A 26534-nucleotide genomic window follows, 5' to 3' on the forward strand; every position below is an offset into this window, starting at 1 on the left:
TTTCGAGGCTACAGCAAATTAATGCTTGTTTTTATTATAAAAGCAGTGAAGGGGAGGAAAGAAAGGCTCTTATTTGTACCCAGTCGGTTCTGGAAAACTGCCGGAACTATCGGCCTTTTTGTCGCCAGCTCAAACCGGCTACATTGTCTTTGAACGATGCTATCTCAATTCGAATGGATGGTATAGATGGAAACAAACATTACATTAGCAATTGCCCTTATCCACTGAAAAAATTAGTTTTTGATCAGGGACTAGAAACTCCATTTGGGAGCAGGCAGCATAATTCGCTATTTTCCCACGATATGCCAGCTAAAGGGGAGCGGAAGCAAGTAGATTTGGAAATACATGCTTTAATTAAATCGTTAAACAGTGTAGCATAGTTATATACATGCAGCGACAGCTGCAGTTCCTAAAGCCCTCTTATTTATAAGTATTTACTAAGCCTCTGGGATTTTCATCTGCAATTTCTAAAAAGGGTTTTATTTATTATATTAAATTTCTAACTATAAATTCTAGTATCGTTCCCTTTCAACATTGTCCGCATCGTCGTCGTTGAAGTATCGGTCCAGCAATGATAGAATAGCCTCCCGCCGAGGCAGAGACACCGGGCTTGGCTGAGTTAGATGAGACCATTCAATAGCCAAGTCTGCAGAGCTAGAGGGACCACCACTAGCATCCGGCCAAAGGAGCTCCGCAATCTCATTGTCGCTAAGAGATGCATCAACGTCATGCGGGGCAAAAGATAGAAATGTTGCTGGGTCGATTGAAGACATGATATTAGAAGGTGTCCATGTCTCGCTATATTCGATCGGGGGGGAGCGTTGGTGCTGGAGGAAGGATATTCATTGAAGCCGGTGATGCAGGTGTTGACGGCAATGAGCTGAGCTCACTGCTCAAACTTGGTGTCTTGATTGAGCTAGAGCTAAGCTCACTACTCAAGCTTGGTGTTTTAGACGTGCTAGAGCTGATATGCGACTCAATAGAGGAAGACCGTATTGAAGAAGCTGGTGAGATGCCATCACTATCCGACCCGTGAGTTTGGGTAAATTTTGATGGGCTTAAAAGACTATCATCTGAAATAGATCGAAACTGTCGCAGTAAACCAGGCTTGGATTGATACCCGGCATATTTTCCGTCTGGGCGTTGAATAACTATTAAAATATCCGCGTTGTAGTCTTTATGAAACGAATGTGCCTTCCTAGAGAGGCCGTATTGCCGGTTCCTTAGGCCCCGGACAGGGTCCTTGTTGATACGGGAACGGCAACGGGCCATCTTGAAGTATTGAAATGGTGATAGATTTAGGTCTTTGAAGGGGTTGATATAAAAGCTCTGAGCTGTTAGAGAATTGAGTATTGAGGTTGAAGACCTTGAGATTGAAGACGAGCATTCTTGCTTTTATCTATGAGACGTTCTCTTCATGAATCACTCCTGAAGGCGAATAGGCGCTGCCTCTTGCACAGTGGACCACTCTTGGATGGCATAGCCAACTACAGCGCACTCCGGTCCTAGTTTCCACACTTCCGAAGGCTGTAGCCGCCGTCAAACCCCACATGCCCGGACTGTATCGCCGTTGCGTAGCATCAGGCAAGTTAGTCGCCGGCAAGGACAAAAAGAGATGGAAATTATTAAGCCTAAGGATGCTCAAGATTAAGCGCTGTACTTATTTTAAGTACCGTTAGCATGTAAACCTTAGAGCTTTGCTGTAAATAAGGCACCATACTAAATATAAACGTTGGGTACTTAGCTTAGCCGCTGAACAAACATTTCCAGCAGTAGGCGCTGTTGACAAGAATTTAAAGCCACCAAATGTCCCTTTCATCCCCCATCCCCCCAAAACATTATTCACAGTGCCTGTGTTATACGCAACAATGGAACTTGACCAGAATATTTGGTACTTTATTGCATTTTTTGGATTCATTGCCGCTTCTCTTGTTGTTTAGGTAGTCAAGAATTTTATTCCAAGCCCCAAAAACTTTTTTTTAAAACACATTGTATACCCTCGGTTCCTTCCTTGGCTTTTTCGTCCAAGACATGGAATAACAACATCGCAAGCACTAATCCTCTTATGCTTTTTAACATACAACGTCTTGCTTATTCTAGTTCCCATATATCCTCTCCCAAAATGGAGCCTAATACAGAAGCAAGTGGCTCTAGCAAGCATCGTAAATCTTGCTCCTCTATGTATGGGTGGGCGGGCTCCAATAATTGATGCTCTGAACATATCGCGACAATCATATTATTTCGCTCACGCATCGATTGGAGTCATTGCCGCTATAGAAGCAGTCATGCACTCAGTCATCTCTTTAATCTACAAGCAAGGCTCTGATCAGCATACCTTGTTAACTTCAGGATGGATCGTAAGTTGCTTCGTCGCACTAGTATATGCGTGTGCTAATTTGGATCAGTCATTTGGCCTTATATTAGGAGCCTCTTGTATGCCTATTCCAATCATCAAGAGAATACTTGGGAGATGGTTTCTTTGGAATCACCGAGTTATTGCCATGGGTGCAGTCGGGGTACTCTTCTGGCATGTACTACAAGTGTCTTCAACTATTGCTCGAATACTTGTTGGAGCGTCTTGTGGATTCTGGTTGTTTACAACATTGTTCCGGATCTTCAAAGTGCTCTATTACAGTCGTTCCGGTATAATACTTCAACTATACGGCGATGCAGACGCACTTCAGGTCACGATTCGGCTTGCGCATCCCATTAAACTGCAGCCTGGCTGTTATTTCTACCTGTTTCTCCCAGCATTTTGGTTCAAGTACGATATTTTCCAAAGCTATACCGCGGTGGCTTTCTGGTGCCCACCTGAAGATGCTTGTGGAGCAGTTACAGAAATTACATTCTTGGTATCCCGCCGTGGAAATCACGGAAACGCCATCTCTCGACTTAGAGAGGAGCAGACTATTCTTCTTGACGGCCCTTACGGAATGGATTATGGCTTACAGAAATACGAGACAGTCATTCTTGCAGTGAAAGGTATGGGTATCGCGGCTACCCTTCCACTGGCCTTGAGTTTGGCAGCAAGACAACATCACGATGAGCGCGTGCGAGATAAACTGCAGGAGCTTGCAAGTAAAGGAAAAGCAATTGCAAAGCTGCAATCAGCTGCGACGACTGAAAATGATCTCAAAACCATAGAGCAAACTAAAATGGATTTGTCGAAAGAACGGCGAGAGTTTTCTAGTAAAAAGCTTCACAGAGACTCAATCAAGAAAATCGCTCTGTTTTGGTCACTTGAGAGCAACGAACAGCTTTCCTTAGTGCAACAGCAGCTTATAGCGTTGCAGGCTCTTGATCCTCGAAATGTACGTTGAGCCCCCTTCCGTACATATAGCTTTCTAATATGCATCACAGGAGTTACTTGTCGTATGGTGTGGTCTTGCACGCCGCCAGGCTGGATTTGTACCTTTCAAAGAGTCAGATTTCTGGAGATGCCTGAATCCTAATCCTAACCGGTCCTTTGATAATGTTATCGTGAATAAAATAAAAGCAGAACGAAATCGTTTATCTGGCAACCTGGCTGTCATAGCTTCTGGAGATGATGAGTTTAGAGCTATCATTAGGGCAGGAATTGTTGAGGGTATTGACGATAAGAGTATTGATTTGATGGAAACAGAGTTCCAGCCTCGTGGAACCGGGCAAACTCAAGCCATCACAGCCTCTTCTAGACCGGTTACTAAGGGGGAATCGACAGTAAAGAAGGAAGAGAAGAAAGCTTCTCGGGAGTCAAAGGGAAGCTTATACTCTACAATATCTGAATCAAGCTTGTACTCTATTGAAGTGTAGTTTTATATATGTTGGCGATTAATAGAATTTTCAAGCCATTTATAAAGAAATTGATATATTTGATAATTAAATATCTGCGTGCCTAGTAATATGGTCCTACCAAATAATAGATAGAATTCTCGCTGCTTCATAGTTTAGCTACTACTTTTTAGAAAGGCTAATTGCCATATTATATAACAAGCTATACCATAATTTGACAACAATCTGCATTGTAAGACGGTGATAATGCGCGAATCAACGTTCCAATTAATGAATTCAAGCTGGTAATAGCGTTATTGAAAGCATCACAACCCAGTACTTATTTTCAGCCTTCAGGACTAAGTTCAACAAGGTGTCTAAAATTAGATTAGTACTTCAACCAGTCGTACTAATATAAACTCAAGCCAACATATATAAACTGCCAACTATCTAAAGAAATAATTTGAAACACAATTGCATTTTACAAAAAAACAACAGAATACAGCAATAGCAACTTCCACCATTTATCCAAAATGTCAACCCGTCTTACATCACCTAAAAACCACACTATCCTCATAGCCGGTACACAACCAAACAACATGTCTCAGGAAGAAATCAAGCGCAATTTTGAAAAGATTTTCGGTGATGAAGTTCAAGTCATTATACCAAACGATGTCAAGCACATAACCAGGGGCACTGGAAGCTTGGTAGACGTGGAATATGATATCTTAGTAGCAGGGGAGAGAACTGGAAAGAAAGTTTTGGAAGATGCTGAAGATAGAAGAGCCTCCATTCTATCACCAAGTTGGGCCGCAGAGGTTATAAGCCAGAGTAAGTGGGTAGTGCCTAAGCCTCTAGTACACTTTTACAAAAAGGGTACCAACATGGACGCAAAGAAGGGAAAAGATTCTTCTGGTGATGAGAACTCTTCTGGCAAAGGAGACTCTTCTGGCAATGGAAGATCTTCTAGCAATGGGAAAGATGTTCCCAACTCAGAAAATCCAGATGCTAATATGTCTGGCACTGGAGACACTTCTGGCAATGGAGACACTTCCGGCAATGGAGACACTTCCGGCAATGGAGACACTTCCGGCAATGGAGGCTCCTCCGGCAATGGAGGCTCTCTTAGTAAAGGCATGGATTTTAAATTTGAAGAGGAGGAGGAGGTGAACATTTTTGATTTCGAAGACGGAATGGATCCTAAAAGGAATGCCTTTGAAAAGGACCCAGTACGGAAAGCTTGGTATGATAAAGTCGCTGGTGGGCCTTGGACAGTCACAGTTGATATTCATCCGGCAGACGAATTGAGCGGAACCAAATCGCCACGAATGAACTATGAAATGTGTATTGAAGGTATCTATAGGAGTTGGTTTGTCGTAACCGATCCAAAGACTCCAATTTTTGTCGAACTGCCGCAGCTGCGGGATTCATACCTGATTCCGTGGAAGGACCACTTGGGCCTGATGGATCGTTATCAGGATTCGAACGGCCATCAATTGGCTAGGCGCGCAGAAAAAGCACTTAAAGAATGCTCAATGATGCAGGAGTTCAATTTCTGGTCAATTGCATTCAATGGTAATGTTTGTATGATTGTTGGGAGATTACCAGATGATAAAGAGGAAGGAGGCTGGTCCAAAGAGCCAGGAGTCTGGTCGCGCTCCGAATTCAAAAAGATATTCGGCAGTGACGCGGATAAAATGTTCAATGCTATACGTGAAGAGATGGGTCATCCCTGGATTGAGTCCAAGAGGAGGAAGCGTGTTGCCGATGTTGAGAGTTTTAAAATGAAGCTGAGAAACAGGGGGGGCAACAGTAGAAGTGGATTTGAAGCGGGAGATAGAAGCACATCGTATGTAAGATAGGGAATTTTCTACTATTCAAGCAGTCTAGTTTTATCTTAGCTTAATAATTACTACTATCTATTCTAACACGCCTTATAAACAATACACTAATCCACCGTAACTCTCTTCAATGCAAATGATCATTCGTCTATAGGTTAATCTCTCCAGAAAGCATATACCGTAAGACAAGGCTACCCCTCTGTTAGGTTGCAAATTAGGCACTAATTGTATGTACCTGCTAGGTATATAATCTATCTGATATCTAGGCTTATTGTTCATCAGCCAGCTCAGGTCAATGCCAATAATCTTGCCATCATATGAGTCTATTAAAGTACTTTTTTGTGTTACAATGCCGCATTATTTTTCTCCGTTTGTCTTCGTTCTTCTCTCTTTCTCTCTTCCTTCTTTCTCTCTCCCGTCTTGCTCTCTGTCCTCTGTCTCATTCTCCCCTGCTAGCCCCACCCCACCAGCTTTACCCGCAGCCGGCTTACTCAGACAATCAGGTGATACGGCGGCGCCTTATAGATCCTCGCCATACGCGCCGCTAAATCACGCCTCTTCTCTAACTTCACAACAATTATCTTTCCAACTTCACTGGCCTACCGCAACCGGGGCTCATACAGTTACAATGGATAAGCCTCCAAGGACTACAAATACCCAGGTTAGAGAATGGAATGAAGCCATTAAAGATTGGACCGACCAAAGCACGCCTTCGGACGGTTATCCTCCACAACATCCAGCGTTTCTTTGGAAAGTTTGTTGGGAGCAGCTGAACACCATCAAAATCCCTCTCTATTCAGCCGAACTCTTTTTTGATAAAGCCTTAAAAATTGCTAAAGATGAAGATGTTACAAACAGTGAAGAATTTATGCGGCGCTTCAAAGAACTCGTCGAGCGGGACCAGGATCGGTGGGAAGACTCATTTGAGACAATTTTAACTTGTCTGGGTCGCCAAATTTTTTACCGTGACCTGGAAACCCGTTATGTGCCTCCTCAAGAGGCATGGAAATCGGTTCATAACGTTTGTGACGATCGTTCTTATTGGAACTTCTTGCAGCTTTTAAGAGGCGTCACGGTTGGCTGGCGATCGGATTCAACATTTCAAAGCGAGGGCTCTAATACATTAAATCAACAGCCTTACTATTCACTCGCGCAAAACCTTCACAGCTATAGTATAGACGAGTACCACCCATACAATCCAGTCAAGCAAAAGCTTTACAGCTGCGGTCCATACAAGAACGATTTATACAATGGTTATAATGGACATGATTATGGCTGTGATATGCCCCCACCCGGGGTAGCGATGCTAATAGGGGAACGATACCAAAGAAAACGGTATATGCTACTTAATTTATTAAATAGCCAGTACTAAGAATCAATAGGAAGAGGGTTAGACACGACTACAATGGCCACGGCTTCTACATGTTGCCTGATGGGAGCACATACAACAAATACCACTCCGTCGAGCTTGACTTTGATACACACTCAGACGGGGAACCCACACAACTAGGGGAACGATCTCAAAGCAAACGGTATATACTTACCCAATCTGTTATATGGCTAGTACTAAGAATTAATAGGGAGAAGAAGGTTGGCTTCGATGGTATTCCCGATGACGATAACAAACAGAGATCCAAACGTCAGAAGCTTGAGCGTTCTACCGCAGATTCCTCTTCATCTGAACACGTTCAAGGAGAAACGGCAGCTGGGACGTCTGATGATCAGATGTCAGAGAGTCATACCACAGATCCTCCATTATCTCATGCTTCGTCTTCCTTTACTCAACCCATCAAAGAAGAAAGGCCAGCTAAGAGATCCAAGCGCCAAAGGCAAGAGGTTCCTACTGCAGACTCTCCATCTTCTCTCACCGCTTTTTCTTCTTCTGAGAACACTGAAGAAAGGCCAGCTAAGAGGGTTAGACGCCAAATGCCAGAGAATGATACCGCAGGATCTTCATTACCTCATGCTTCGTCTTCCCACACCGAACGTGTCGAAGAGGAAAGGCCAGCCAAGAGGATTAAACGCGAAATGCCAGAGAATGATAATGCAGGTTCTTTATTGCCTCATGCTTCATCTTCTCGTACTGAACGCGTTGAAGAGGAAATTTTAGCTGGGAGACTTGAGCGCCAAGGACGAGAATTTGCCACTGCAGGTTCTTCGCTATCTCCTATCCCATCTCCTAATAGGAGCGCTCGGGGGGGCAACCAAGAGACTGAGGCGCCAAAAGCGAGAGCCTGCCACTGCAGATTCTTCGCCATCTGCTGTCCCACCTCCTACTAGGAGCGCTCGGGGGGGCAGCCAAGAGATTGAGACGCCGAGTGTCACAGAGTCGTACTACAGATTCCCCAAATACCAGAATTTCACGGAGTAATAGGGGGACTGCTTTGTGGCAGTTGGACCGTGATGGGGAACTAGTAGAGGTTTAACTCTCTTCCTCCATTAGCCCGCCTTAAGAGCATGGTCGTTATCCCGGCAGGGCTGGGTGCAGCGGCGCAGTTCAAGAGCAGAAGACCTGGGTTTTAGTGCTGAGCGCTTTTTCAGAGCATGGTCGTTATCCTGGCAGGGCTGGGTGCAGTGACGTAGTCTGAAGAAGGAAGACCAGGATGCAACATTGGAACCTATTGGATATTCCCAAGGGAGCATGTTTATGATTGGCCACCCTCTCTATATGAGGGTCGTCCTCCAACGGAGATAGAATCCCACGAATCCTGGGCCCCTTCTATTATAGATCTCTCTCTATTATAGTGGGCTGTCCTTGAACGGGGGATGATGATATCTGCGAATGGATTACAGGTTATTAAAGTGCTGTTATACTCTTGGCTTAAGTCTTTGGCGCTTGCTTAAAAATAAGAGGGCGTATCTTAAGAGCATGGTTGGCATCCCGGCAGGGCTGGGTGCGGCGGCGTAGGTCAAGAGCAGGACCTGGGTTTGGTCAATTGTGCAACAAAAGAAGAGATATAAAATGATTTATTGCCTGTGACTACAGTTTTCAAATAGCAATCGATGTACGTTTGGATCGAGTGCGATATCTGACAAAGAAAAACCGCGCTAACCCTTTATATAATATCACGTAATAGGCATGGTAGATAAAGGGATGTATTACAGTGTGAAGATAATAAATTAGTCTTGGTAAAACGCAGGGGTGCATGCGTGCAAACTAGGTATATACCTATATTCAGCCACCCTCTCCTCAGCAGGATACATTATCGCATCCTAATTCTTTTCCTTCTATCTGATGCAACCTGATACATCGCCTAACAACATGATGGAAAGCCAGTCTGACTTCTCTAGTCAGGAAACGATAATTGAGCCGCATATTATACGCCGGATTCAAAGTTGGATGCGGGAAACTACTTCTCTCACCAACTTGTTACAGAGCATTCCGCCTTCTGACAAAACAGCTGTTGAAAAATGGCTGCAGGAGCAGAAAGAAAATGGGAACACAGCTTTGGTTACTCTATTGCAATCTATTCTTTCTTCTGCTGAAACAAAGATTGGCTTAAACTTTCATCTAGAGGCCCAGCACCCTAAACAGTCGAATAAGCAAATATCCAAAGCTCCTAAAACAAGCAACTCCTCCGGTCGGAAAGACGTCAAAGCCTACCTTGTCACAGATGTGGACAAACCGTTGGACAAAGAAGGCCTTGCTGAAGCGTCATGCAAAATGCCAGAAGTTCGACTGGTCATCAAGTCTCCCTATATCCGCAACAAAGATCTCGAAACTCTGGCTGGAAGTATTCGGTATCCTTCGCGAGCGCCTTAGTTCAAGCATATGTTCGGTGTCATTCAAGATGCCGTCGATTTTACGGTTAAATTGGATCTTCGATTTGATACTCATCAGGAGCCATTTGTTTTCTGGTGCGACATCGTATATGATCCAGCCGGTAATGGCTGCTACCTATATAATCGCTCAGGGCCAAGTATATACTTGAATCCTTCTGACGAATTACCAACGCAGTACACAATCGCCGGTAAACCGCGTATGGCTATTTCTGGCGCATGGAGAATCTCGATAAAACCAGATCAGACAACCAGCTGTTTCTACCCCATATTTGACATTCTAGTTCGGGACAAACAATTTAGCATCTTAGCCGACAATGACAACAAGGTTCCTACAACTTGGGGTATAGACGTGTTCCATGGCAAGCCTCAATACACTCCAACGAGCCTACGCGAAACGAGGACCGGCCTTTTAGAACTCGCTGATGGAGAGACGGTTCGCATTAAGGATTTGCATGATGATGAAAAGACATATGAGTTACGACAAATTGAAAACATGACTAATTCAGGGTCAAAGATTGAAAACGAAACTAGTTCAAGGCCACATGTCTTTTATTGTCGACATTCTCAACTGCCAAGCATCAAGCTGGTTGCCAAAGTCTTTCGTATACGGGAACAAATGAAACGAGAGATGGAATTTTTGAAACAAATACGCCATGTAAGGAACTTGTCTACCAATATTCAAATCCTGTACTAACATACACAGCCAAATATCATATCACTCAAGGAATCTGATCCCCGAGTTTTTGCATTATACTTGGAGGAACTTCCCCTCTCACTTAATAAGCATCGCGAATTAGAGCTCAGCTGGGCTGACGCAAAAACTATACTCTTTGATATTGCGTCTGCTCTTACATACTTATCAAAGCGAGGAATAGTCCATTACGACGTTAAGCCAGCAAATATTGCCTTTTGTCGTGAACGAGGCGCTATACTATTCGATTTCGATCTAGCCGACTATATAAAAAAGCCCAAATATGGGATACCTGGTGGAACAGCTGGGTTTCTTCCACCTGAAACCATTGATGAAGAAAAATCTCGCGGATTTCCGGGAGATGTCTGGGCTTTGGGTGTTACAATTCTCCAGATAATGAAAATAGATACTAGTATCTTGCATGCGGTTGACAATTTGAGGGAACTCCACCAAAAAGATAGTCCCACATATCGGACGGTGACGGAACGACTACACTACATTGCATTGCAAAGGAATTTACTAGATCTTCAAGACAGGGTTCAAACTCTGGTCTATAAGATGCTGGAGCCGAATACTGAGGCACGGGTGACAGCCGCAGCTATTCACCGAGAGGACGACCGAGAGCCAAAGGGTAGTATACCAGCCAAAAAACGGAAGCGCAGCTAGACAATGTACATAATTGAACTATTTGAACAGTGATTCTGAAATCGTTTGATAAAGCAAGCTGTATCATATTGCAAAAGCCTTTCCTAAAGCCAGTTGATTACAATATTATTGCCTTTTGGTAGTACAACTACCAATAGTGCTTCTATAACATTATATACCAGCCATATACTTATCATAATGGAAAGAATGGTAAATATGTCGGTGCTTAGAGTTTTGGTTCATAATGCTGATAGATTTAACTTACTTAGAGCATAAAGTGACGGGTGCATAGGTGTAAACCTTAGCTAAGGCATATTGTAATACAATTAGTTTACTGATGTATTGGATATATTGTGTGAAAGAGTTAAAATGTCTGTAATTTGAAGAAAATATGCAATTTTTATAGATACTTTTTAGCTACCCATTTTCCAGGACCTACCTATAGTCCAGGGTCGCCCTGGGCATAAATGGTTATGTAGCATATCGGCAGAAGAAAAAAGACAGCCGCATATTTCACACAAATGGCTAAATTGCCCTTTCATTCCTTTTTCGACGGTTCTTTGTCTTTTGGCGGCGCGCTTTTCTTCTTTGGTGATCTTTCGTTTTTTGGCGGCGCGCCTTTCTTCTTTAATAACAGGCACAGCAGCAGGGATATAAGGCACAACTTGGTCGGGACGGTCGTCGGCATGCTTTTCGCGATGCATCTTTAGCGATTGAGGAGTAGAAAAAGACTGGGAGCACCATTCACACAAATGGTTATGCTGCCTTTTCTTTTCTTTTCGTCTTTTGGCGGCGCGCTTTTCTGCTTCAATAACAGGCACAGCAGCAGGGATATAAGGCACAACTTGGTCGGGACGGTCGTTGGCATGCTTTTCGCGATGCGTCTTTAGCCCATAACCAGAAGAAAAAGATCGGCCGCACCATTCACACGACTTCTGCCTTTTCGTTTCTTTTTGTCTTTCGGCGGCGCGCTTTTCTGCTTCAATAACATGCACAGCAGCAGCAATATGAGCCACAACTTGGCCGCGACGTTTCTCGGCATGCTTTGAGCGATGCTTCTTTAGATTTTGAGCAGTTGCAAAAGATCGGTCGCACCATTCACACAAATGCTCTTCTTCAGCGGTCTTTTGTCTTTTGGCGGCGCGCTTTTCTCCTTCTTGCTCTGAAGCATTAGGGAAGACTTGACTAAGACAGATATTAGCGAACATGGGGTCTTGGTAGTTTAAATTATCTAATACTTACAATGATATATCCATTATTGCGGAAATAGAATTTATAATAATTGTGCTGTATTTGCCACTTTTAACGTATGTTGAGCTAAACACGATTGCATTGGATAGAATGTTGTGAAGTTGGGACCGACTAATTAATTGCTTGCTTTCACCGTTGAGAAAGCATTGTGTAAGGTCCTGAATATACGTAACCTCCCTAGCTAAAACTTAGTAATTGACGCAAGTAAGACACATTTAGACGTACTTCCAAAATGTTCGCAATCTGTCAATAATAGAGGGTCGGATGCCGCAGTAAGATATTCAATTGCATGCTGAACTTTATCCCCAGTTTTGGACAGAATATTAGCCCCTTCATTGACAGTTGAAGAGAAGACTAAAAACTGAGACCGAAGAGCCGGAAGGATATCGTAATCGTGATCAATGCTGTACCGAATGTTTCTAGCAATAATATCCTGCTCTATTGCAAGTATTTCAGCGGCTTGGGAAGATATAGCGCCCTTGGGTATTGGAATGTCGGTTATATCAACGGCGCAATTACGATCAGGATTTTCTAGATTTCTATGATCCGTCAGCTGAATTCCAATCCACAGAGATAAGAGCCTTGCCTATGAACTAGCCAGTAGCTCCATATTGCCATATGCCACATGCCACCTTCCACAAACTTATCGCGTATCACCATGAACGTTTTCTCACAGCATTCTTTTGCTTGATCAGTTGCTCCTTGATATTGGAGGTAGACAGCCTTGACCAAGTTAAAGAAAACATAAGTAAGAGGTACGTCCGTACCCAGTTGCGGTTCAACGGATTGAACGTCGATATCGGGGAAATTGTTGTCACGCAATAAGATCCCCCCAATACGCAATATGTACCCAAAAAACGTAGCATACTGCGCATTCGATTGTCTGCGAGATAATTGTATTACCAGTTTCTTGGGCATGATAGGGAGAGTATCAAGCAAGTGCATAAAAGCAGCAATATACTGCTTTGGCGGCTTTGGAGTGCGATCCATGGCTATTGGTATTTGGAATAATAGATAAGGCATATAAGATTTTCTGACTAGGAAGTTGTGTTGCGGAGAGTTCTATGTTTATATAGTTTTCGCTGATTTTATATCATATGACATACTAATTGTTTCCGCTGATCTTATTGCATGTGATATACCATATCACAGGAATTTCCATTTATAGAAAGAAAAGCTCCAATAAATACACGAATACTGACTGTGTTGCTTTATCTCCCCTATACACAGTGAGACCCATATACATTTACAAAATATCTTTCATCTTATAGCTCTACCGACTAATTGTTACTCTAAACATACTTATTAGATTATAAAACAGTCAATAATATAAGAGTAACGTACCGTTTAATTTGAAGCCAGACACTATTGAGGCTACGGCGGCGGCGGGTTTAGAAGACCTGTGGTATCATAGGCACCACGTCCAAAATCAGAAGGCTTAGAAGTAGATGCAATCATTTTAAACAGTATGTTGATAGTAGTTGTTCAACTCTTCCCAGTTCTTGCCAAGTTATACTTGAACAACGGCGAAGTCACTGTACTTATAGATAAACTGCAGCTGATCCCTTCTTCTAGTATTCCCTCAAATTAACAGACAACACTCCATATGCCTTAATGCCATTACGTATATAATCAGTGGAAGTCGAGACAAAATATTTCTTTGGCTTACTTGATATATTAGCCTGGAATAGAGGATTAGCTACAAAGAGTCACTGTCTCGCAGTATTAATCCCCCTTTTCAGCAGTACCTTCTCCAATTTTGCTAGCGATTTGCCAATCGCTATTACCTCTGACTGGTCGAGCGTGCTTCTTTTTCAAAAACTCTACCTGTTTGCCTTCCGCTCTCATCTTATCAGCATACTCGAAATACTCGCGTCGTGACAATTCAAGTTGTAATGTAGTGAGGCGTTGTAACAGATATTTTATCCGGTGGTTTATAGTGTTTTCCATATGTGGCAAACTCTCTTTTGCCTTAATGTAGAGCTGTCAAAGACTGCTGATGTCTCGTCTTTTCTCAAAGTTGGCCTGATCATCTTGAGTGATATATATTGGAGCATTCTCATCTCGACCTAGAAACACACGACTCATTGAATTCGTGAGTAGATTTTGTTCGCCGGCAAGCTCTCCAAACGAAGCATGACCTAGATTTTCCGATAAATGTATTGGCAAATAGCTTTGCTCAAAGACTTTTGTAGAGTGATTTAAGACGAAATTTCTTAAAGGGCCTTCTATACTGTCTTCAAGAAGTTAGCTGTAATCCAAGCGGAATTTAACGTTTTACTCACTATCAAGCCGACGACCCGTGCCGACTCTCATAGCATACGGTACCACTCTCTGTGCATCACGTAGCCCTGAGACAAGTAAAGTTCTATGCCAAATTTTGTTATATGTGCTGTATGAAATAGGCACTATATACTTCTTTAGCATATCTGACTTCCATCTCAGAGGAACGTAGCTGATGCCAGGCTCAAGCGGCCGGCCGTTTAAAACTTGGGCCGGCGATGCAAAATTCGACTCAAAAGCATTATCTGCAATAGCTTTAGCGGCCAAATGTGATAACAAACATATTTGGCGGCATAACATCGTTGATATCGTAAATCGTAGTCTAACAGAGTGTTAATGAGCACACTTCAAAGAGGTGTTTGGCATATTAACATTGATCGTTGGGTCCTCTCGACCTGATTCGTCCTCTGCTTAACGTGATGTATATTAATAGTTACAACAGGCCATACTTTATTCGGATGTCTTGGATGAGAAAACCAGCCAAATTCAACGTCTTGATACCTGATGTTCATAAGACTTCCCGGCCGCCAACCTCCGAACGCACCAAGCATGATTACACAGTGAACTGCGTTACGTACACTTGGTTGACAAGGAATATCTTCAGCTCTCGTCCACAGAGTATCAAGAAATAGGCGTACATCCTCTGTTGTCATTTGTCTCTTAGTAACAAGCTGTTTGAGAGATAACCCGAGTGACGACGCAAGTTTTGGTATTCGCTGCATGGCCCATTAGCCTTTATCTTACCTCGGAAGATAATTTACTTACTCTTGCGACATCATAAGCAGGGCCGACACCCCCGCTGCCATAACGACTGGCAAACTTCAGTTCCCAGGAGCGCGAATCTTGGCCTCCTTTCTTTGTTTTAGGTCGGAGAATTCTTCTGTTTGCATTTTGCACAAGGGCTTGCCAAACGTCTTCCACAGTCACAACACAGGTTACTGTTTGGACTAGGCGCCACTCTTCCGGTCCTAAGCAGGGTCGTCGAACTTTTGAGTTTACCACATAGCTATGTAAGAAAGCGAAACAAGTATTTTTCGCGGAGTCTTGATCCAGACTTAAGTCTATGAAGACCGTCTCACTGTTAATTTTTAATTTCTCGCAGTAACTAAGCTTGTTAGATATTGCATGCATTACTAAGAGGAACACTCACATCAGCCACTTGCTCCAAACCATTTCGCGATAATACTCTGTTTTACCCCCTGTGGGATGTGCTTCCTCGAAATCTGTACCGTCATAAAGTGCGAAAATATCATGGCTGTCTTTAAAAGGGTCATCTGGTAAGTCTAGTAACCATTCTAGATCGCTTCTTATCTCTTGAGGCACATCAGAAAGGAAATCTTTCTCATCAGCAAGTGCAGCAAGAGAAGACATATTGAGCTAATGCTCTTGAAACTGTTTTAAACTGCTCAAGACAATGTAAATTAAAAAAAAAAATACTTCTAAACAAAGTCAACATTAAATACAATGCCGAACAGTGCAATAAAAAAATTGAAGTACTTATATTAAGCTACTCTGTTTACGTAGTTGTTTATTTTAATCGTGTTTATTTAAGTCCCAGCGCTTTGCATCCCGAGAATCGGACATTAGCGTTTCTTCTTAGGTAGGTGATAAAACGGCCCGTCCAAAACGGGGGAGTCACAGTTATCCCTTATAATGGCAAAATATCGGATGAGCGTCAAGGCTAAGAGAAGCCCTGGTAGCTCAATTGGCTAGAGCGTGCGGCTTTTAACCGCAAGGTTGGGGGTTCGACCCCCCCCTAGGGCGCACATCATTTGGACAAAGGCGGGCGTTTGGCGCTGTCGTCTCTTTTTGTCTTTTTTCTTTCGTGTTTTTGTCTTTTTTCTTTCGTGTTTTTGTCTTTTTTCTTTCGTGTTTTTGTCTTTTTTCTTTCGTGTTTTTATCTTTTCTTTCGTATTTTTGTCTTTTCTTTCGCGTTCATATTCATGCATGTAATACGCGAACTGCAACACATACACACATACGGCTCATTATATGCTTTTCACATCATCTGTCCACTGTTTTTTTTTGTCTCTTTTTTACGTCCATTAGCTCCCTCCAACCTTAGCTCTTTCGATGGACACTCTAAACATAGGCCATTGAAAGCTAGCATCATATCAGGCATATCTTATATTTGGCTTTCATTCTCAACTGACATTGGCTTATACCTTTTGAACTACTACTCTCTCTCTATGATAGTCCGTCGCATTTTCTGGGTCGAGAATCTCTTTCCTTTCATTGTAACGCTCCATCAGCTCATATGAGAGTGGCGTCCGCCCCTTCTTATCTGCAGTGTTGACATTGGCCCCTTCGTCAAGTAATAGCTGTATTTCATCCCGACCATAAACTGTCCTTGTTCGGTTAGATCTATCTCGTACATAATTCTGCACAGCATATAATAGTGGCGTGCAGCCTTTGCTATCAACCGCTTCGATATTGGCTCCCTTCTTGAGAAGCACGCTAGAAGCCGTCTTGTGGTCACGTTGGGCAGGATGATCAGACAAGACTGCGAAAAATAGTGGCGTCTGGCCATTACGGTCTCGAGCCTCAATGTTGGCGCCTTTTTCCAGTAAGAAATTAATGACTGCCACATTTGCATACCAAGCGGCCCAGTGCGATGGTGTTTCGCCGCGGCGGTTTGAAGCTTCAATGCTGACGCCCTCTTCTAGCAGTGGCACGCTTTAAAACTCATATGATCTCCAGTGTCAAGTAATATCCGTGTAATATGCAAATTTCTCCATTCTATGGCTAGGAACGGTGACGTTACAGCGACTCCTTTATTTTTGTTAATGGAATATCGGTTTTTGAGTAGTAAATGGATTGCTTCATCGAGTGTAAAGAGTACGGCAAGATGCATACCCGACATTGGTATGCAATTGTAAAGGCCCTGTTTCTTCGCCTGTAGACCAAAGGTGCGTTCAACATTTCGATGAGAAAAGCGCCTCAGCGCTACGTGGAAGGCGTTAGATGCTTTGGCACCGCTCATGAGGAATTCTAGGATAGCTTTATCCAGTTTTTTTCCGACAATATGTGCGTGGTCACCCCAGTACTGCCTGGCATACTTGTATAAAGCGTGAGAACACAGGTATCTGTGACTAGGATCATTAAATGATGGTCTTGAAAGAAGGATAGGAAATGCAAGTTTCCGCAATCATAGCCTCTATATCATGGAACCAATCATTTTTCTTTCTCTCAAAATTTTCCTGCGTTGTGTAGTGTACCAGTCTGACAATATTGCTCTCTTCATCAATAGTGATCAGCCCGGCGCAAAACGACACCATATCCTGGATTTGTGGGATGGCGTCTTCGTCGAGCTCATCCTTGCCGACCTTGGCTGCGAGCGCATGCTGAAGTTGTTTTGTGGATAATTGTGCAAAAAATGTTTCTAATTGTGAGTAGCACGAGGAACCGACTGAATGCCCATGTACTATAGTTTCGCATCACCCACGGCAATATAGTCACGAGTTCATCATCCACTGATTTGTGTTAGGCCAGTCGGCCGATCGTGGCGACTGGCTGTCAATGCAAAGGTCAAGGAACAATTCAGGCCTAGATGTACAGCATGTGGCGCATCTGGAGAGTAACTGATAGGGTATACTGTTTAATTAGGTCATTAACGTAATTTTAGACGTGTTCAAAACATGAAGCTCCAGACCTTGGGTAACTAAAAGCTGTAGGCTGCTAGGTTAGCCAATCTACAGAACACATAAACGCAATGTATCACTCGCTACACCTAAAGTGCTTTTCATTAGCGGCGGATTTCTTCATCAGTGGCTTTAAACAGAGGAGGCAGTTGAAAATACCTCCTCAATATTATGTTCTACCAAGGAGGTATATGACCACTCTCGGTAACTATCGCAGGTCGCAGAGGAGAGAGAGAAGGCTTCGCTTCGTGTTGGAAGGATTATGTAGTCGTTTACTACGCCAACACTCCATTTAGAGCTCGGCTCTCGGCTATGTGGAGAAGGCGAAAAAGGGAAACTCACAATAACCCAATCTAGTAATCTCTCTCGTATTCTCCACACTTTGGGGGCAAGGCATGCATGTTTCATCTATGTAAGGCTGATTTTGTCTGCACTGCCTGCGGCTTTCGCAACCTCAGGAGAAGTGAATGGTAACGGATGAGCGATGAAGGGTGGATTGTATTTTCATCTCCGCCCCATTGACAAGGCAGTGCTACCATTGATACTATTTAGAGACGTGGTAACTTACGTTGCATCATGCGCTTAGACAGACATCTGAGTTTAATTTCATCGTTCTAGCCGTCGTCTCGCTTGTCCAGGTCCTCAGTGCTTCTACAATTATAAAGAGAGCGAGCCAGAAAGACAGTTTCATGCACTATTAAGAACTTTTACTGCACGAAGAGTAATATGTGGAATGGAATGTATTAAAACTCAAAACAAAATTATAAAAGAAAGACATGAACAGAAAGAAGATCTAACTACAGCTAGCTATTATTGCATATGGACGTTTTCCATAATGGATCTTTGTTTAGTAGCGATATAAAGCGTTGTAGAGTCTATAACCGAGCATCGTATTGTCAACATCGGGAATATCGTGATGGCTGGCAAAGTAATTTGCCTCTAGTGAGGCCAAGCCTCATCTTGCACCAAATTGAAAGCTCGTGCAACGGGTTGTCTCCTTAGTGGGAGCTGGGGGCACGGGTGCAGTCAAGTTGGCCTGCTGGCAACCAGGTGTTGCCGCCATCTTGGCTGGCGTAGAACTTGTCGGTAAATTGATCAGCGCTGGTAGGACGCAGGAAATCATCCATTGTTCGAGCCTGGATGCCCGGTCTGCCAGGATTGGTCAGGGGCCAGGTGATGAATCGGAAGTGACCCCCCTCCTCCCAACCAACCGATGTGCCGGGTCCGCTGTTGCCTCCACTGTCACTGTAAGTGTAGTTGAAGATTTCCTTGTCGGCGTCGTAAGTGATGACGGAGTGCGCCGTGAGCAACGGACTCGGTTGGTTGGAGTCCAGGGTCACGTTATTCTTGGTCATCTTGATGGAATACGTGAGGTTCGCGCCGGTGCCGCTACCACCTCCACCGCTCCCGTTTTCTTCGCCTTGCTGATAGCAGTTCCAGTCGCCCACAAAAGGGAGCACCCAGTTAAGCCCCTTTGGGCCTAATGGAGAGGGAGTTGCCCGTGCTGAACCAGGCAAACTGAGCAGAGGAAGAGCCAGGCACAGGAGGCCAATTGACGAAATCGTGTTTGAGTTGGTAGACATGATTGGGTTGCGTTTTAGATACTGCTGATGTGCTGAGATGGCTGTAAAAGATTGTATTAAAGTCGGATTTGTAGAGATTGAGGTATTGGTAGTTGGAAGGGATAGGAAGATGATATATATATTGAGGATGTAATGTATAGATGACTGGGATTCAACTGTGGCTTAGTTTCTTAAGGGTCGTAGACGCTAGGAAATCGGTGAAGTCGGCGATGTGACGTGTCCCCTGACTACGACACCACGCACAAAGAAAAGGTATGATTATATCATCTCCTGGCAAACCCATTGAAGATTACAAGCGAAATTGACGCGCGGCCTGCATTTTGGCAACTATACAGACTTATTGAACGCGTAAGTACGGACCATCGGTGCGATATATTGGCGAAGGTGGCGGTGTGACGCTTTGAATAGCACAAAAAATTGATGCAAGATCAATCTCATCAGTCGTCGTATGCGTAAATGTATATCTAGGAAAATCTTGATGATTCGGGATGATACGAGTCAACCAAAGTTGCTACCAAAATCTCTTGTTAGAAAGGATAACTAGATGCCATATATCCATACTTGTCAATCTATACTTTTGTCTCCGGCTCCTCTTAGGACAATATTGAAAGACACTTTTGCTCACTCTTTCCTTGCTTTCAAACTATCAATACAAATATCATATGTATAATAATATCTATTCAAAATTTACAGATAGCAGCGCGGCTCTTCTGCATTTGAATATCAAAACACAGACTATTACCTGAGCATTTGCCATTATTCAAAACGTCCTTCCTTATCTTTATTAACCTGGCGATTATAAAGCAAGAGCCGTGTTTGAGCTCATCTCGTTCCACCTGGCATCGCAAAACACTAGTCTGGTCTGTTCGATCAACTCTTATAAGGCCCAGCCCCTGGCAAAGCATTCGCATCGTCGTAGGTCCTCTATATGGCTATCTAATTATGAGCAGCACTTTTGAACCGACACGTACCACTAATACATGAAATTGGTAGCTTCAGAGAGCTTGGAGCCGTAGATCTGGCTGATGTAGCAAGTATCAAGCCAGACATATTCACAACAATTCTCTATTAGAGCCTTGTTACAAGCGCCAAGGGGTTTTCGGTAGCTAGAAGGCTTTGAAGCTTATTTCATCTTCTCTCTACCCAAATAATAGGACCGTGTAAGTTGAGGGACCTCGGCTGAATTTATCGAGATGGATCTTCTGAGACTGCTCATTCAGGGAGCAGAGCAGGGGAAACATGAGCCTCTAAATGGGGCTCGATGCTTATCAAGGCTAATCTGCTATGCTATCTGAGGCCTGTTAGTTCATGTAAATAGTGATCTTACGGCTGGGTTAAATGCTGACTTTAAACCTGACTTCATCAAAGCTTTGTGTTAATCAGATAGGATGCCGACCAGCCACGGCGACTTCTTCGTATAGCAGACAAAGCCGTGGCTCGAGTATTATGAAAGAAAGATACCACCCGCTCCTATCTTTTCGCGCCTTCTGCTATAGTTGAGCATGCGTCTGACGCTTGCTCAATTGTAGAAATAGTAGACGTATCCACCTCTCTTTCCATGCTTTTGTCTTAAGGGTCTTTGAGGGAATCAGTCTAGAAATATTTTGGATGTAGTCTCGGTCGTATACGTCTCATTTCACTTATGAAGCAGGGAATCTTGGGTCCTTGCATCTCATGCTCTGACTCTAATATTGCAAAGATCTCGGGAAGCGCACTCGGCGGGCTGTTTAACGCTCCAGTTCGTCTAAATCTCCCATCGCCCTCTGTTTTGCCAAAATCCAATTGAACAACTCCTGGATACTGGTTAGGTGGAGCACTAACCACGGCTCCAAGTCGAACTTTGGATGGAATCCCGCCTCCGATACCAACTAACAATCCGAAATTGATGGCAGGAAAGGAGCTAGTCATCTTTGCCGCGATTATGGCTGCAGCAACGTTGCCGTATCTCCCTTTCGGTAGACAAGCAATAACAACATTATGCCCAGCGATTGATCCCAAGGCATAAATGTTATCATCATTGGCAGAATATACAAGTCCTGTGTGTTGTTGGTCTAACATGGCAATCGCTGCAGTTCACTCCTTTGGCAGTGCGCAAATCCATCTGATTGTATAGGCGGCATGGTCAAGTTTGACCAGTTCAGAAGGCCGCTCCACTGCAATCCTTTTTGAATGAGATTCCTGCCATAACCACATGACATACTGATATAACTAGTCAAACACTCCGTAATGCTTCAAAACCAGCATCATACTGATACCTGGAGCCATATAGTCCAAATATAACCCTAACCGACCCCATCGCAAATCCATCCAGTCGCTGAATTGTTCGCTCCGACTCTTGATAGCCAGCTCATCTCGACTAGGCCTCTGAATTTTCCTCATTGGAAACCCCAGCTCGGATGACTCTCCGTAAAACGTCGCCCAGCGACCATGTGGCGGAATTTCCTCCAAGATCCACTCGTCATAACGCTCTCGTACCTTTTTCAGCCACGTCGGATCAGCGGCAATACGAGATTCGCACTCACGCAAGCTTATAACACCCAGATACTCCTGTTTAAACACGTAGTTAGTAGTCATTCACATTACATGTATATTGTACGCGCAGACGGATATTCTGGATGAGAAAGACTTACTCCTTTTCCTGAAGAGCCTCCCTCCTCGTCTGGCCTCAACTTGCATTTTTTGACCAGCTTCTCGATCCTTGCTAGATCCTTATCGCTGACTCTCTGGATTAGTGATGAAATATTGGCCACGACCAGCTGGGCTTTGTTCCTGGCTTCCACATCCGGCGGGCGTGACGCCGCCCGCACCTGGTCGAGCTCTCTCATCGCCTTGAGACGACGGCCTTCTTCGACCGCCTTGGGTGGCAGATGATGGTGCATGATGATGAAGGGGAGGACGTGATCGAGCTCGAAGCCTTCTCTGCGTTCGTGTGCCATGAGATGCACCCAGCCGGCCTCGGCAAGGTGCTGGAAGGCGTCTCGCCGATTCTGGTGGCGCCGAACCAGAAAGTCCCAGAGCTTGTCCAGATCAACCCACTCGGCCGGTGTGCTCCGGTCTTTGGTGATATAGAGCTGATGCAGCCAACTTTGCAGTTCCTCGGCGGACTCAACGGGCGGTGATGGCGACTGCGGCGACGATCGAAAGCGGCGCAGCCCGACCTCGCTGGCAAGGGCGAGGCCGTTGAGAATGTCCAGGACCGCCTTCTCGTCCTGCGGCACCTCGCGGCCGTGGGATTTGTAGGTGATGTCGTGCTCGACTTCGGCCCAGGCGTGCATGATGACGGTGCCAATCTGGAATTCCACAACGGCCCTTTCCCAGATCGCCGCCGCCTCCGGCCCCAGATCTCGCGGACGCAGCCGCTCGGGAATCTTCACAGCAAGGTGTATAGCACCGTAGCCCGAGAATTGCTGCTCCACGCCCTCGAGGTCGAGGTCATCGGTCGGAGCCTTGGACGTGGACGCATCCAGCCATTTCGCCTCAAGCTTCCGCAGCCTCCTGACATCCGCTAGACCCCCCATTCGCTTCGGCTCCTTGACGTTTTTGTAGCCTGCAGCTTCCACAAGCTTGAGCACGTTTTTTGTGTCGCTGGGAAAGTAGAGCACGATTCGTGCGCCGAGCATGTCGTGAAACTCGCGCTGGAGCTCGTCCCGGTGTTGGAAATATCCAATCTTGGTCTTGCTCATCTTATATCTCTCGAAATGCTGCTCCCAGTTCTCCTTCTGCTCTATCATCTTCTGCTGAATCGTTTGGGCAGCTAGTCGATCTTTCTGTCGGCGTTGCGCAGTACCCTCGATGGAGTTCCAGCTCTTTACTCGATGGGCTACAGGGAGATGGCGGATGGCCTCTTGGGCCAGGACGTGGTCCAGGTCGTCTGCGACGGCATCCAGGCATTTTTGGTACTCGCTGACCTCGTCATCGTAGACTCCCTTTAGGTCCTTCAGGAGCTCTTTCAGTTTGTCCACTTTAGACTCCGTGTCACCCATTTTGAGAGCTATGTTATTGCTTTGATACGTGTTTGTTGTTCGGTCTGGGGCTTAAAACAGACTGCAGTCATATATGCAGGGCATCAAGAGGCAGCACAGGTTTCTTTCATAGGATTTTATATACCTAGATAGGCAAAATATTTGATTTCCACGCTCCTAAATAAGCCTTGATCTGATTTGACTACTTTAAACTGTTTACGCAGCATGCCTTGTGCTGAATATGCAGAGTATACAGCTGAATAAAACGGAGATTGCTCCGTGGCTGGGCCTCATTGGTGAGATGCAGGACGCCCGGCTTAGCGTAAATGTAACGAGGCTGATTGTCGCCCAATTAAGCCGATGCACGTAGCTGTCGTTAACGATAAATGAGGCATCAGATACAAATATTGGACAGGGGGGTGTTTATGGCCGGATCTCGTTGGTGAAGAGCGCGGCGCTTGGCTGGGGCACATGTAGAACGAGGCTTGTTATTGTTGATTACTAGGCAATTGGGCCGACATACATATACGCCGTGTAAATTGCTGAATGTATGAGTACTGCAGGTAGAAATAAAAAGGGCACCACTGATTCGTTTCTGTACTTTACCTCCATCTCCGAATGACGTACACCATCCTGCGAGGAGTTTCAAGATGGGCTGCCTACACTTTTTCTCTCCCTCACGTGCTTACAGATACACTCCCTTGCCCGACAACAGGACGATTAGGGTATTGACGCTATACGGCGGAAATCCCAAGGACCCGCTTCGGGGCCAGCTCGAACCAGCTGCCGTTGATGCTGCGGGGGGATTATGAGCCTCTGTCATATGTCTGGGGCGATGATACGCTCACGCACGAAATATTTCTGCCCACTGCGCGGCTCAAACTGACAGCCAGCCTGTATCATGCCCTGAGACGACTCAGACCGCGGGTCGGGTTCCGCCGCATTTGGGCCGATCAGGTGTGCATCGATCAGCGCAATGAAGAAGAAAGATCGCAGCAGGTGCAGTTTATGAACTTGATCTACAGAAATGGCACCCACGTACAGGTCTGGCTTGGTCTCGACGATCAAGATTCGGCGAAAGAAGCCTTCGCCTTTGTACGAAGGCTAGCCAGGATTCTCGTCAACAACAAAAAAGACACTGCCTTGACTACCATAAACAGCTTGTCAGAACAGCCAGCTGAGTACTGGGTGCCTCTTAAACACATAACAGCTCTCCCATGGGTAAGTTAATATAGAATGGCGCTGTGCATTTTGGAATTGAGATGTTTATGCTGAGACTGGCAATCATTAGTTCCGACGGGGCTGGATCGTTCAAGAAATTGGCACCAGGAGTTCCGCAACCCTGCTTTGGGGAGAAGAAGAGATTGTGTGGGATATACTGCATGACGCGTGTGAAGAACTTGCAGAATACCACCACATGAGAACAAAGCTCAAGGTGGCAACGTCAGAAATCAAGTACCTCTATCGCCGCTTCGTCGAGCCCGAGACACCCAGTCGGCACGACAATCGGTTCAGCTTCATTTACGAACTCCATCGAGCGGGACACATGAATGTCACGGATCCCCGAGATCGGGTATTCGCCATGCTGGGCCACTACTCCATCCGCAAGGGCCATAACAGCCAGTTGAAAGAGTTGGAAGCCGACTATAGTAAATCGGTTGAGGAAGTCTATGCCGATGTTGCCAAAAGGGCGCTCATCGGAGATACTGAGTCTCTCATTACTCTAGCAGCCGTCCAGCACACTAAACTCCCCTCCTCAGCCGAAACTTCACGGAAGCGACAGGCGAAGCTGCCATCGTGGGTACCAGACTGGAGAGCTCGCCACGGACACATAATGTCCGAGCCTACTACTCCTCACCGCGCCAGCGGCTCAAAGAAACCGGATCTGAGCATTAGTCCATCAACTCCAACGGTGCTTAGCATTCATGGCATAAGAATCGACTCGATTGAGGACTGCTCTGATCCGCTGGAAAAGGGGGCGTTTCACGAGAGGAAAGGCGATGAGGAAAACTCCACGACGCGGCCCGCCGTTGAGTCTCTTTGGACGGACATCTGTGGAAACACAAACGGCTTTCGTCTCAGCGACAAGTACGCCGACGGAGAAGAAAGCAGCTTCTTTGCCTACGCCCAGACGCTGAGCAACGGCTGCATGGCCATTTATTGGCAGAACCACGCCACCGAGAGCTACGGTGCCGTGCCTATTGAGACATGGCTTGCACATGCCGCTGCCTATCTCACCAGAACTGTCGATAACGCGGCCATCTCTCCCGAGCTCTGCTGTCTGGCTGAAAAGGGAGACACGCAGAAGTGGAGTCGTGCGGCGACTGGTGCATCAACAAATCGAAGGTTTGCCCGGACAACTAGGGGGTACTATGTAATGGGGCCGCAGACCATGGAGAAGGGCGACATAATCTGCGTGCTATTTGGAGGGAAGCTGCCGTTTTGTCTCCGTCCCTGTCTGGGCTCTCAGTATTATTTGCTTGTTGGGGAGTGTTACATACACGGGTTCATGAATGGGGAGAGCGTAGATGTGCTGGAAGGAGGAGGCTTTTGCGAGTCTGTCTTTGAAGTCGTTTGACAGGACGCCGAGCACCCAAAACAAGCCCAATACATGTACATGTACTCTACCGTTGTCAAGGCCACCAACTTACATGTATCCGCCAGTTTGGTATCGGGAGCTAATACCGAGCGGGCCGGTGCGCTTCCCGCCACTATGCGCTTCATGACGTCTTGGCAATATCCCAAATGTGGTGGATGGCATGAAGCGCTGGCATTCTGTCCGAGTAGGATAATCCTCTACTGTTGCTATCGTCTGAAATCATGACCTACTATTTCTAGAGCAAAGAACGCAGGAGACTAGACGCGGGTTTAATCGCACGTAGCCGAGCTCGTAAATAACAATAAACAGCTTTAACTTTTCTTAGTATGCCACTTCCGAGCGTACTGCCCTCTGCTTTGAATGGAGCCGAGTATATCGGTGTTATTTGACTTTAAGCGAATGCTAACACAAGCCACAAAAATAACAACGCGTACATATAATCCATGAGTACCCGCAATCTAAACATCATACAGATACATCATCCAAATACTTCATAACAAAAAAA

At 45.1% G+C, this 26534-nt stretch overlaps 8 protein-coding genes and 1 non-coding gene across 9 annotated transcripts; 6 read left to right on the forward strand and 3 right to left on the reverse strand.

Annotated features, from left to right (window-relative positions):
* The first annotated feature begins 459 nt into the window (after positions 1-459).
* Positions 460-1358, forward strand: TrAtP1_000573 (uncharacterized protein). The gene has a single exon (XM_066110638.1). The coding sequence runs from the start codon at positions 791-793 to the stop codon at positions 1034-1036; it is 246 nt and encodes an 81-aa protein (XP_065966710.1). The 5' UTR covers positions 460-790; the 3' UTR covers positions 1037-1358.
* Positions 1359-4827: 3469 nt separating this feature from the next.
* Positions 4828-5632, forward strand: TrAtP1_000574 (uncharacterized protein). The gene has a single exon (XM_014091572.2). It carries the CDS (start codon positions 4887-4889, stop codon positions 5610-5612), a length of 726 nt encoding a protein of 241 aa, XP_013947047.2. The 5' UTR covers positions 4828-4886; the 3' UTR covers positions 5613-5632.
* A 532-nt stretch (positions 5633-6164) lies between these two features.
* On the forward strand, positions 6165-8668 carry TrAtP1_000575 (uncharacterized protein). The gene is made up of 3 exons (XM_014091573.2): positions 6165-6926; positions 6974-7123; positions 7172-8668. The coding sequence occupies exons 1-3, from the start codon at positions 6220-6222 to the stop codon at positions 7869-7871; spliced, it is 1557 nt and encodes a 518-aa protein (XP_013947048.2). The 5' UTR covers positions 6165-6219; the 3' UTR covers positions 7872-8668.
* A 37-nt stretch (positions 8669-8705) lies between these two features.
* TrAtP1_000576 (uncharacterized protein) lies at positions 8706-10630 on the forward strand. The gene is made up of 2 exons (XM_066110639.1): positions 8706-10029; positions 10078-10630. Exon 1 carries the CDS (start codon positions 8827-8829, stop codon positions 9352-9354), a length of 528 nt encoding a protein of 175 aa, XP_065966711.1. The 5' UTR covers positions 8706-8826; the 3' UTR covers positions 9355-10029; positions 10078-10630.
* Positions 10631-14585: 3955 nt separating this feature from the next.
* On the reverse strand, positions 14586-15751 carry TrAtP1_000577 (uncharacterized protein). The gene is made up of 3 exons (XM_066110640.1): positions 15395-15751; positions 15010-15349; positions 14586-14960 (listed from the first exon to the last, which is right to left on the reverse strand). Exons 1-3 carry the CDS (start codon positions 15613-15615, stop codon positions 14592-14594), a joined length of 930 nt encoding a protein of 309 aa, XP_065966712.1. The 5' UTR covers positions 15616-15751; the 3' UTR covers positions 14586-14591.
* Positions 15752-15934: 183 nt separating this feature from the next.
* Positions 15935-16008, forward strand: TrAtP1_000578. The gene has a single exon. It is a non-coding gene; the product is annotated as a tRNA-Lys (tRNA).
* Positions 16009-18883: 2875 nt separating this feature from the next.
* On the reverse strand, positions 18884-19468 carry TrAtP1_000579 (uncharacterized protein; the record flags this gene model as incomplete). The annotated part of the gene is made up of 1 exon (XM_014090596.2): positions 18884-19468. One exon carries the CDS (start codon positions 19466-19468, stop codon positions 18884-18886), a length of 585 nt encoding a protein of 194 aa, XP_013946071.1.
* Positions 19469-21676: 2208 nt separating this feature from the next.
* TrAtP1_000580 (uncharacterized protein) lies at positions 21677-23451 on the reverse strand (the record flags this gene model as incomplete). The annotated part of the gene is made up of 2 exons (XM_014090617.2): positions 21677-22015; positions 22099-23451. 2 exons carry the CDS (start codon positions 23449-23451, stop codon positions 21677-21679), a joined length of 1692 nt encoding a protein of 563 aa, XP_013946092.2.
* A 601-nt stretch (positions 23452-24052) lies between these two features.
* TrAtP1_000581 (uncharacterized protein) lies at positions 24053-26320 on the forward strand. The gene is made up of 2 exons (XM_014090618.2): positions 24053-24651; positions 24722-26320. The coding sequence occupies exons 1-2, from the start codon at positions 24223-24225 to the stop codon at positions 26006-26008; spliced, it is 1716 nt and encodes a 571-aa protein (XP_013946093.2). The 5' UTR covers positions 24053-24222; the 3' UTR covers positions 26009-26320.
* Positions 26321-26534: the final 214 nt, after the last annotated feature.

This window comes from Trichoderma atroviride, chromosome 1 (genome assembly GCF_020647795.1).
Source record: "Trichoderma atroviride chromosome 1, complete sequence".
Taxonomy (NCBI): Eukaryota; Fungi; Ascomycota; class Sordariomycetes; order Hypocreales; family Hypocreaceae; genus Trichoderma; species Trichoderma atroviride.

Bases quoted from the DNA above. Each gene is read 5' to 3' on its own strand.
- TrAtP1_000573 (XM_066110638.1), top strand. From the start codon at position 791: ATGTCTCGCTATATTCGATCGGGGGGGAGCGTTGGTGCTGGAGGAAGG.
- TrAtP1_000574 (XM_014091572.2), top strand. From the start codon at position 4,887: ATGGATTTTAAATTTGAAGAGGAGGAGGAGGTGAACATTTTTGATTTC.
- TrAtP1_000575 (XM_014091573.2), top strand. From the start codon at position 6,220: ATGGATAAGCCTCCAAGGACTACAAATACCCAGGTTAGAGAATGGAAT. The intron at 6,927-6,973 runs GTATATGCTACT...AAGAATCAATAG, and splicing joins GAACGATACCAAAGAAAACG to GAAGAGGGTTAGACACGACT. The intron at 7,124-7,171 runs GTATATACTTAC...AAGAATTAATAG, and splicing joins GAACGATCTCAAAGCAAACG to GGAGAAGAAGGTTGGCTTCG.
- TrAtP1_000576 (XM_066110639.1), top strand. From the start codon at position 8,827: ATGCAACCTGATACATCGCCTAACAACATGATGGAAAGCCAGTCTGAC.
- TrAtP1_000577 (XM_066110640.1), bottom strand. From the start codon at position 15,615: ATGTCTTCTCTTGCTGCACTTGCTGATGAGAAAGATTTCCTTTCTGAT. The intron at 15,350-15,394 runs GTGAGTGTTCCT...TAACAAGCTTAG, and splicing joins GTTTGGAGCAAGTGGCTGAT to TTACTGCGAGAAATTAAAAA. The intron at 14,961-15,009 runs GTAAGTAAATTA...TGGGCCATGCAG, and splicing joins CTGCTTATGATGTCGCAAGA to CGAATACCAAAACTTGCGTC.
- TrAtP1_000581 (XM_014090618.2), top strand. From the start codon at position 24,223: ATGCTGCGGGGGGATTATGAGCCTCTGTCATATGTCTGGGGCGATGAT. The intron at 24,652-24,721 runs GTAAGTTAATAT...GGCAATCATTAG, and splicing joins ACATAACAGCTCTCCCATGG to TTCCGACGGGGCTGGATCGT.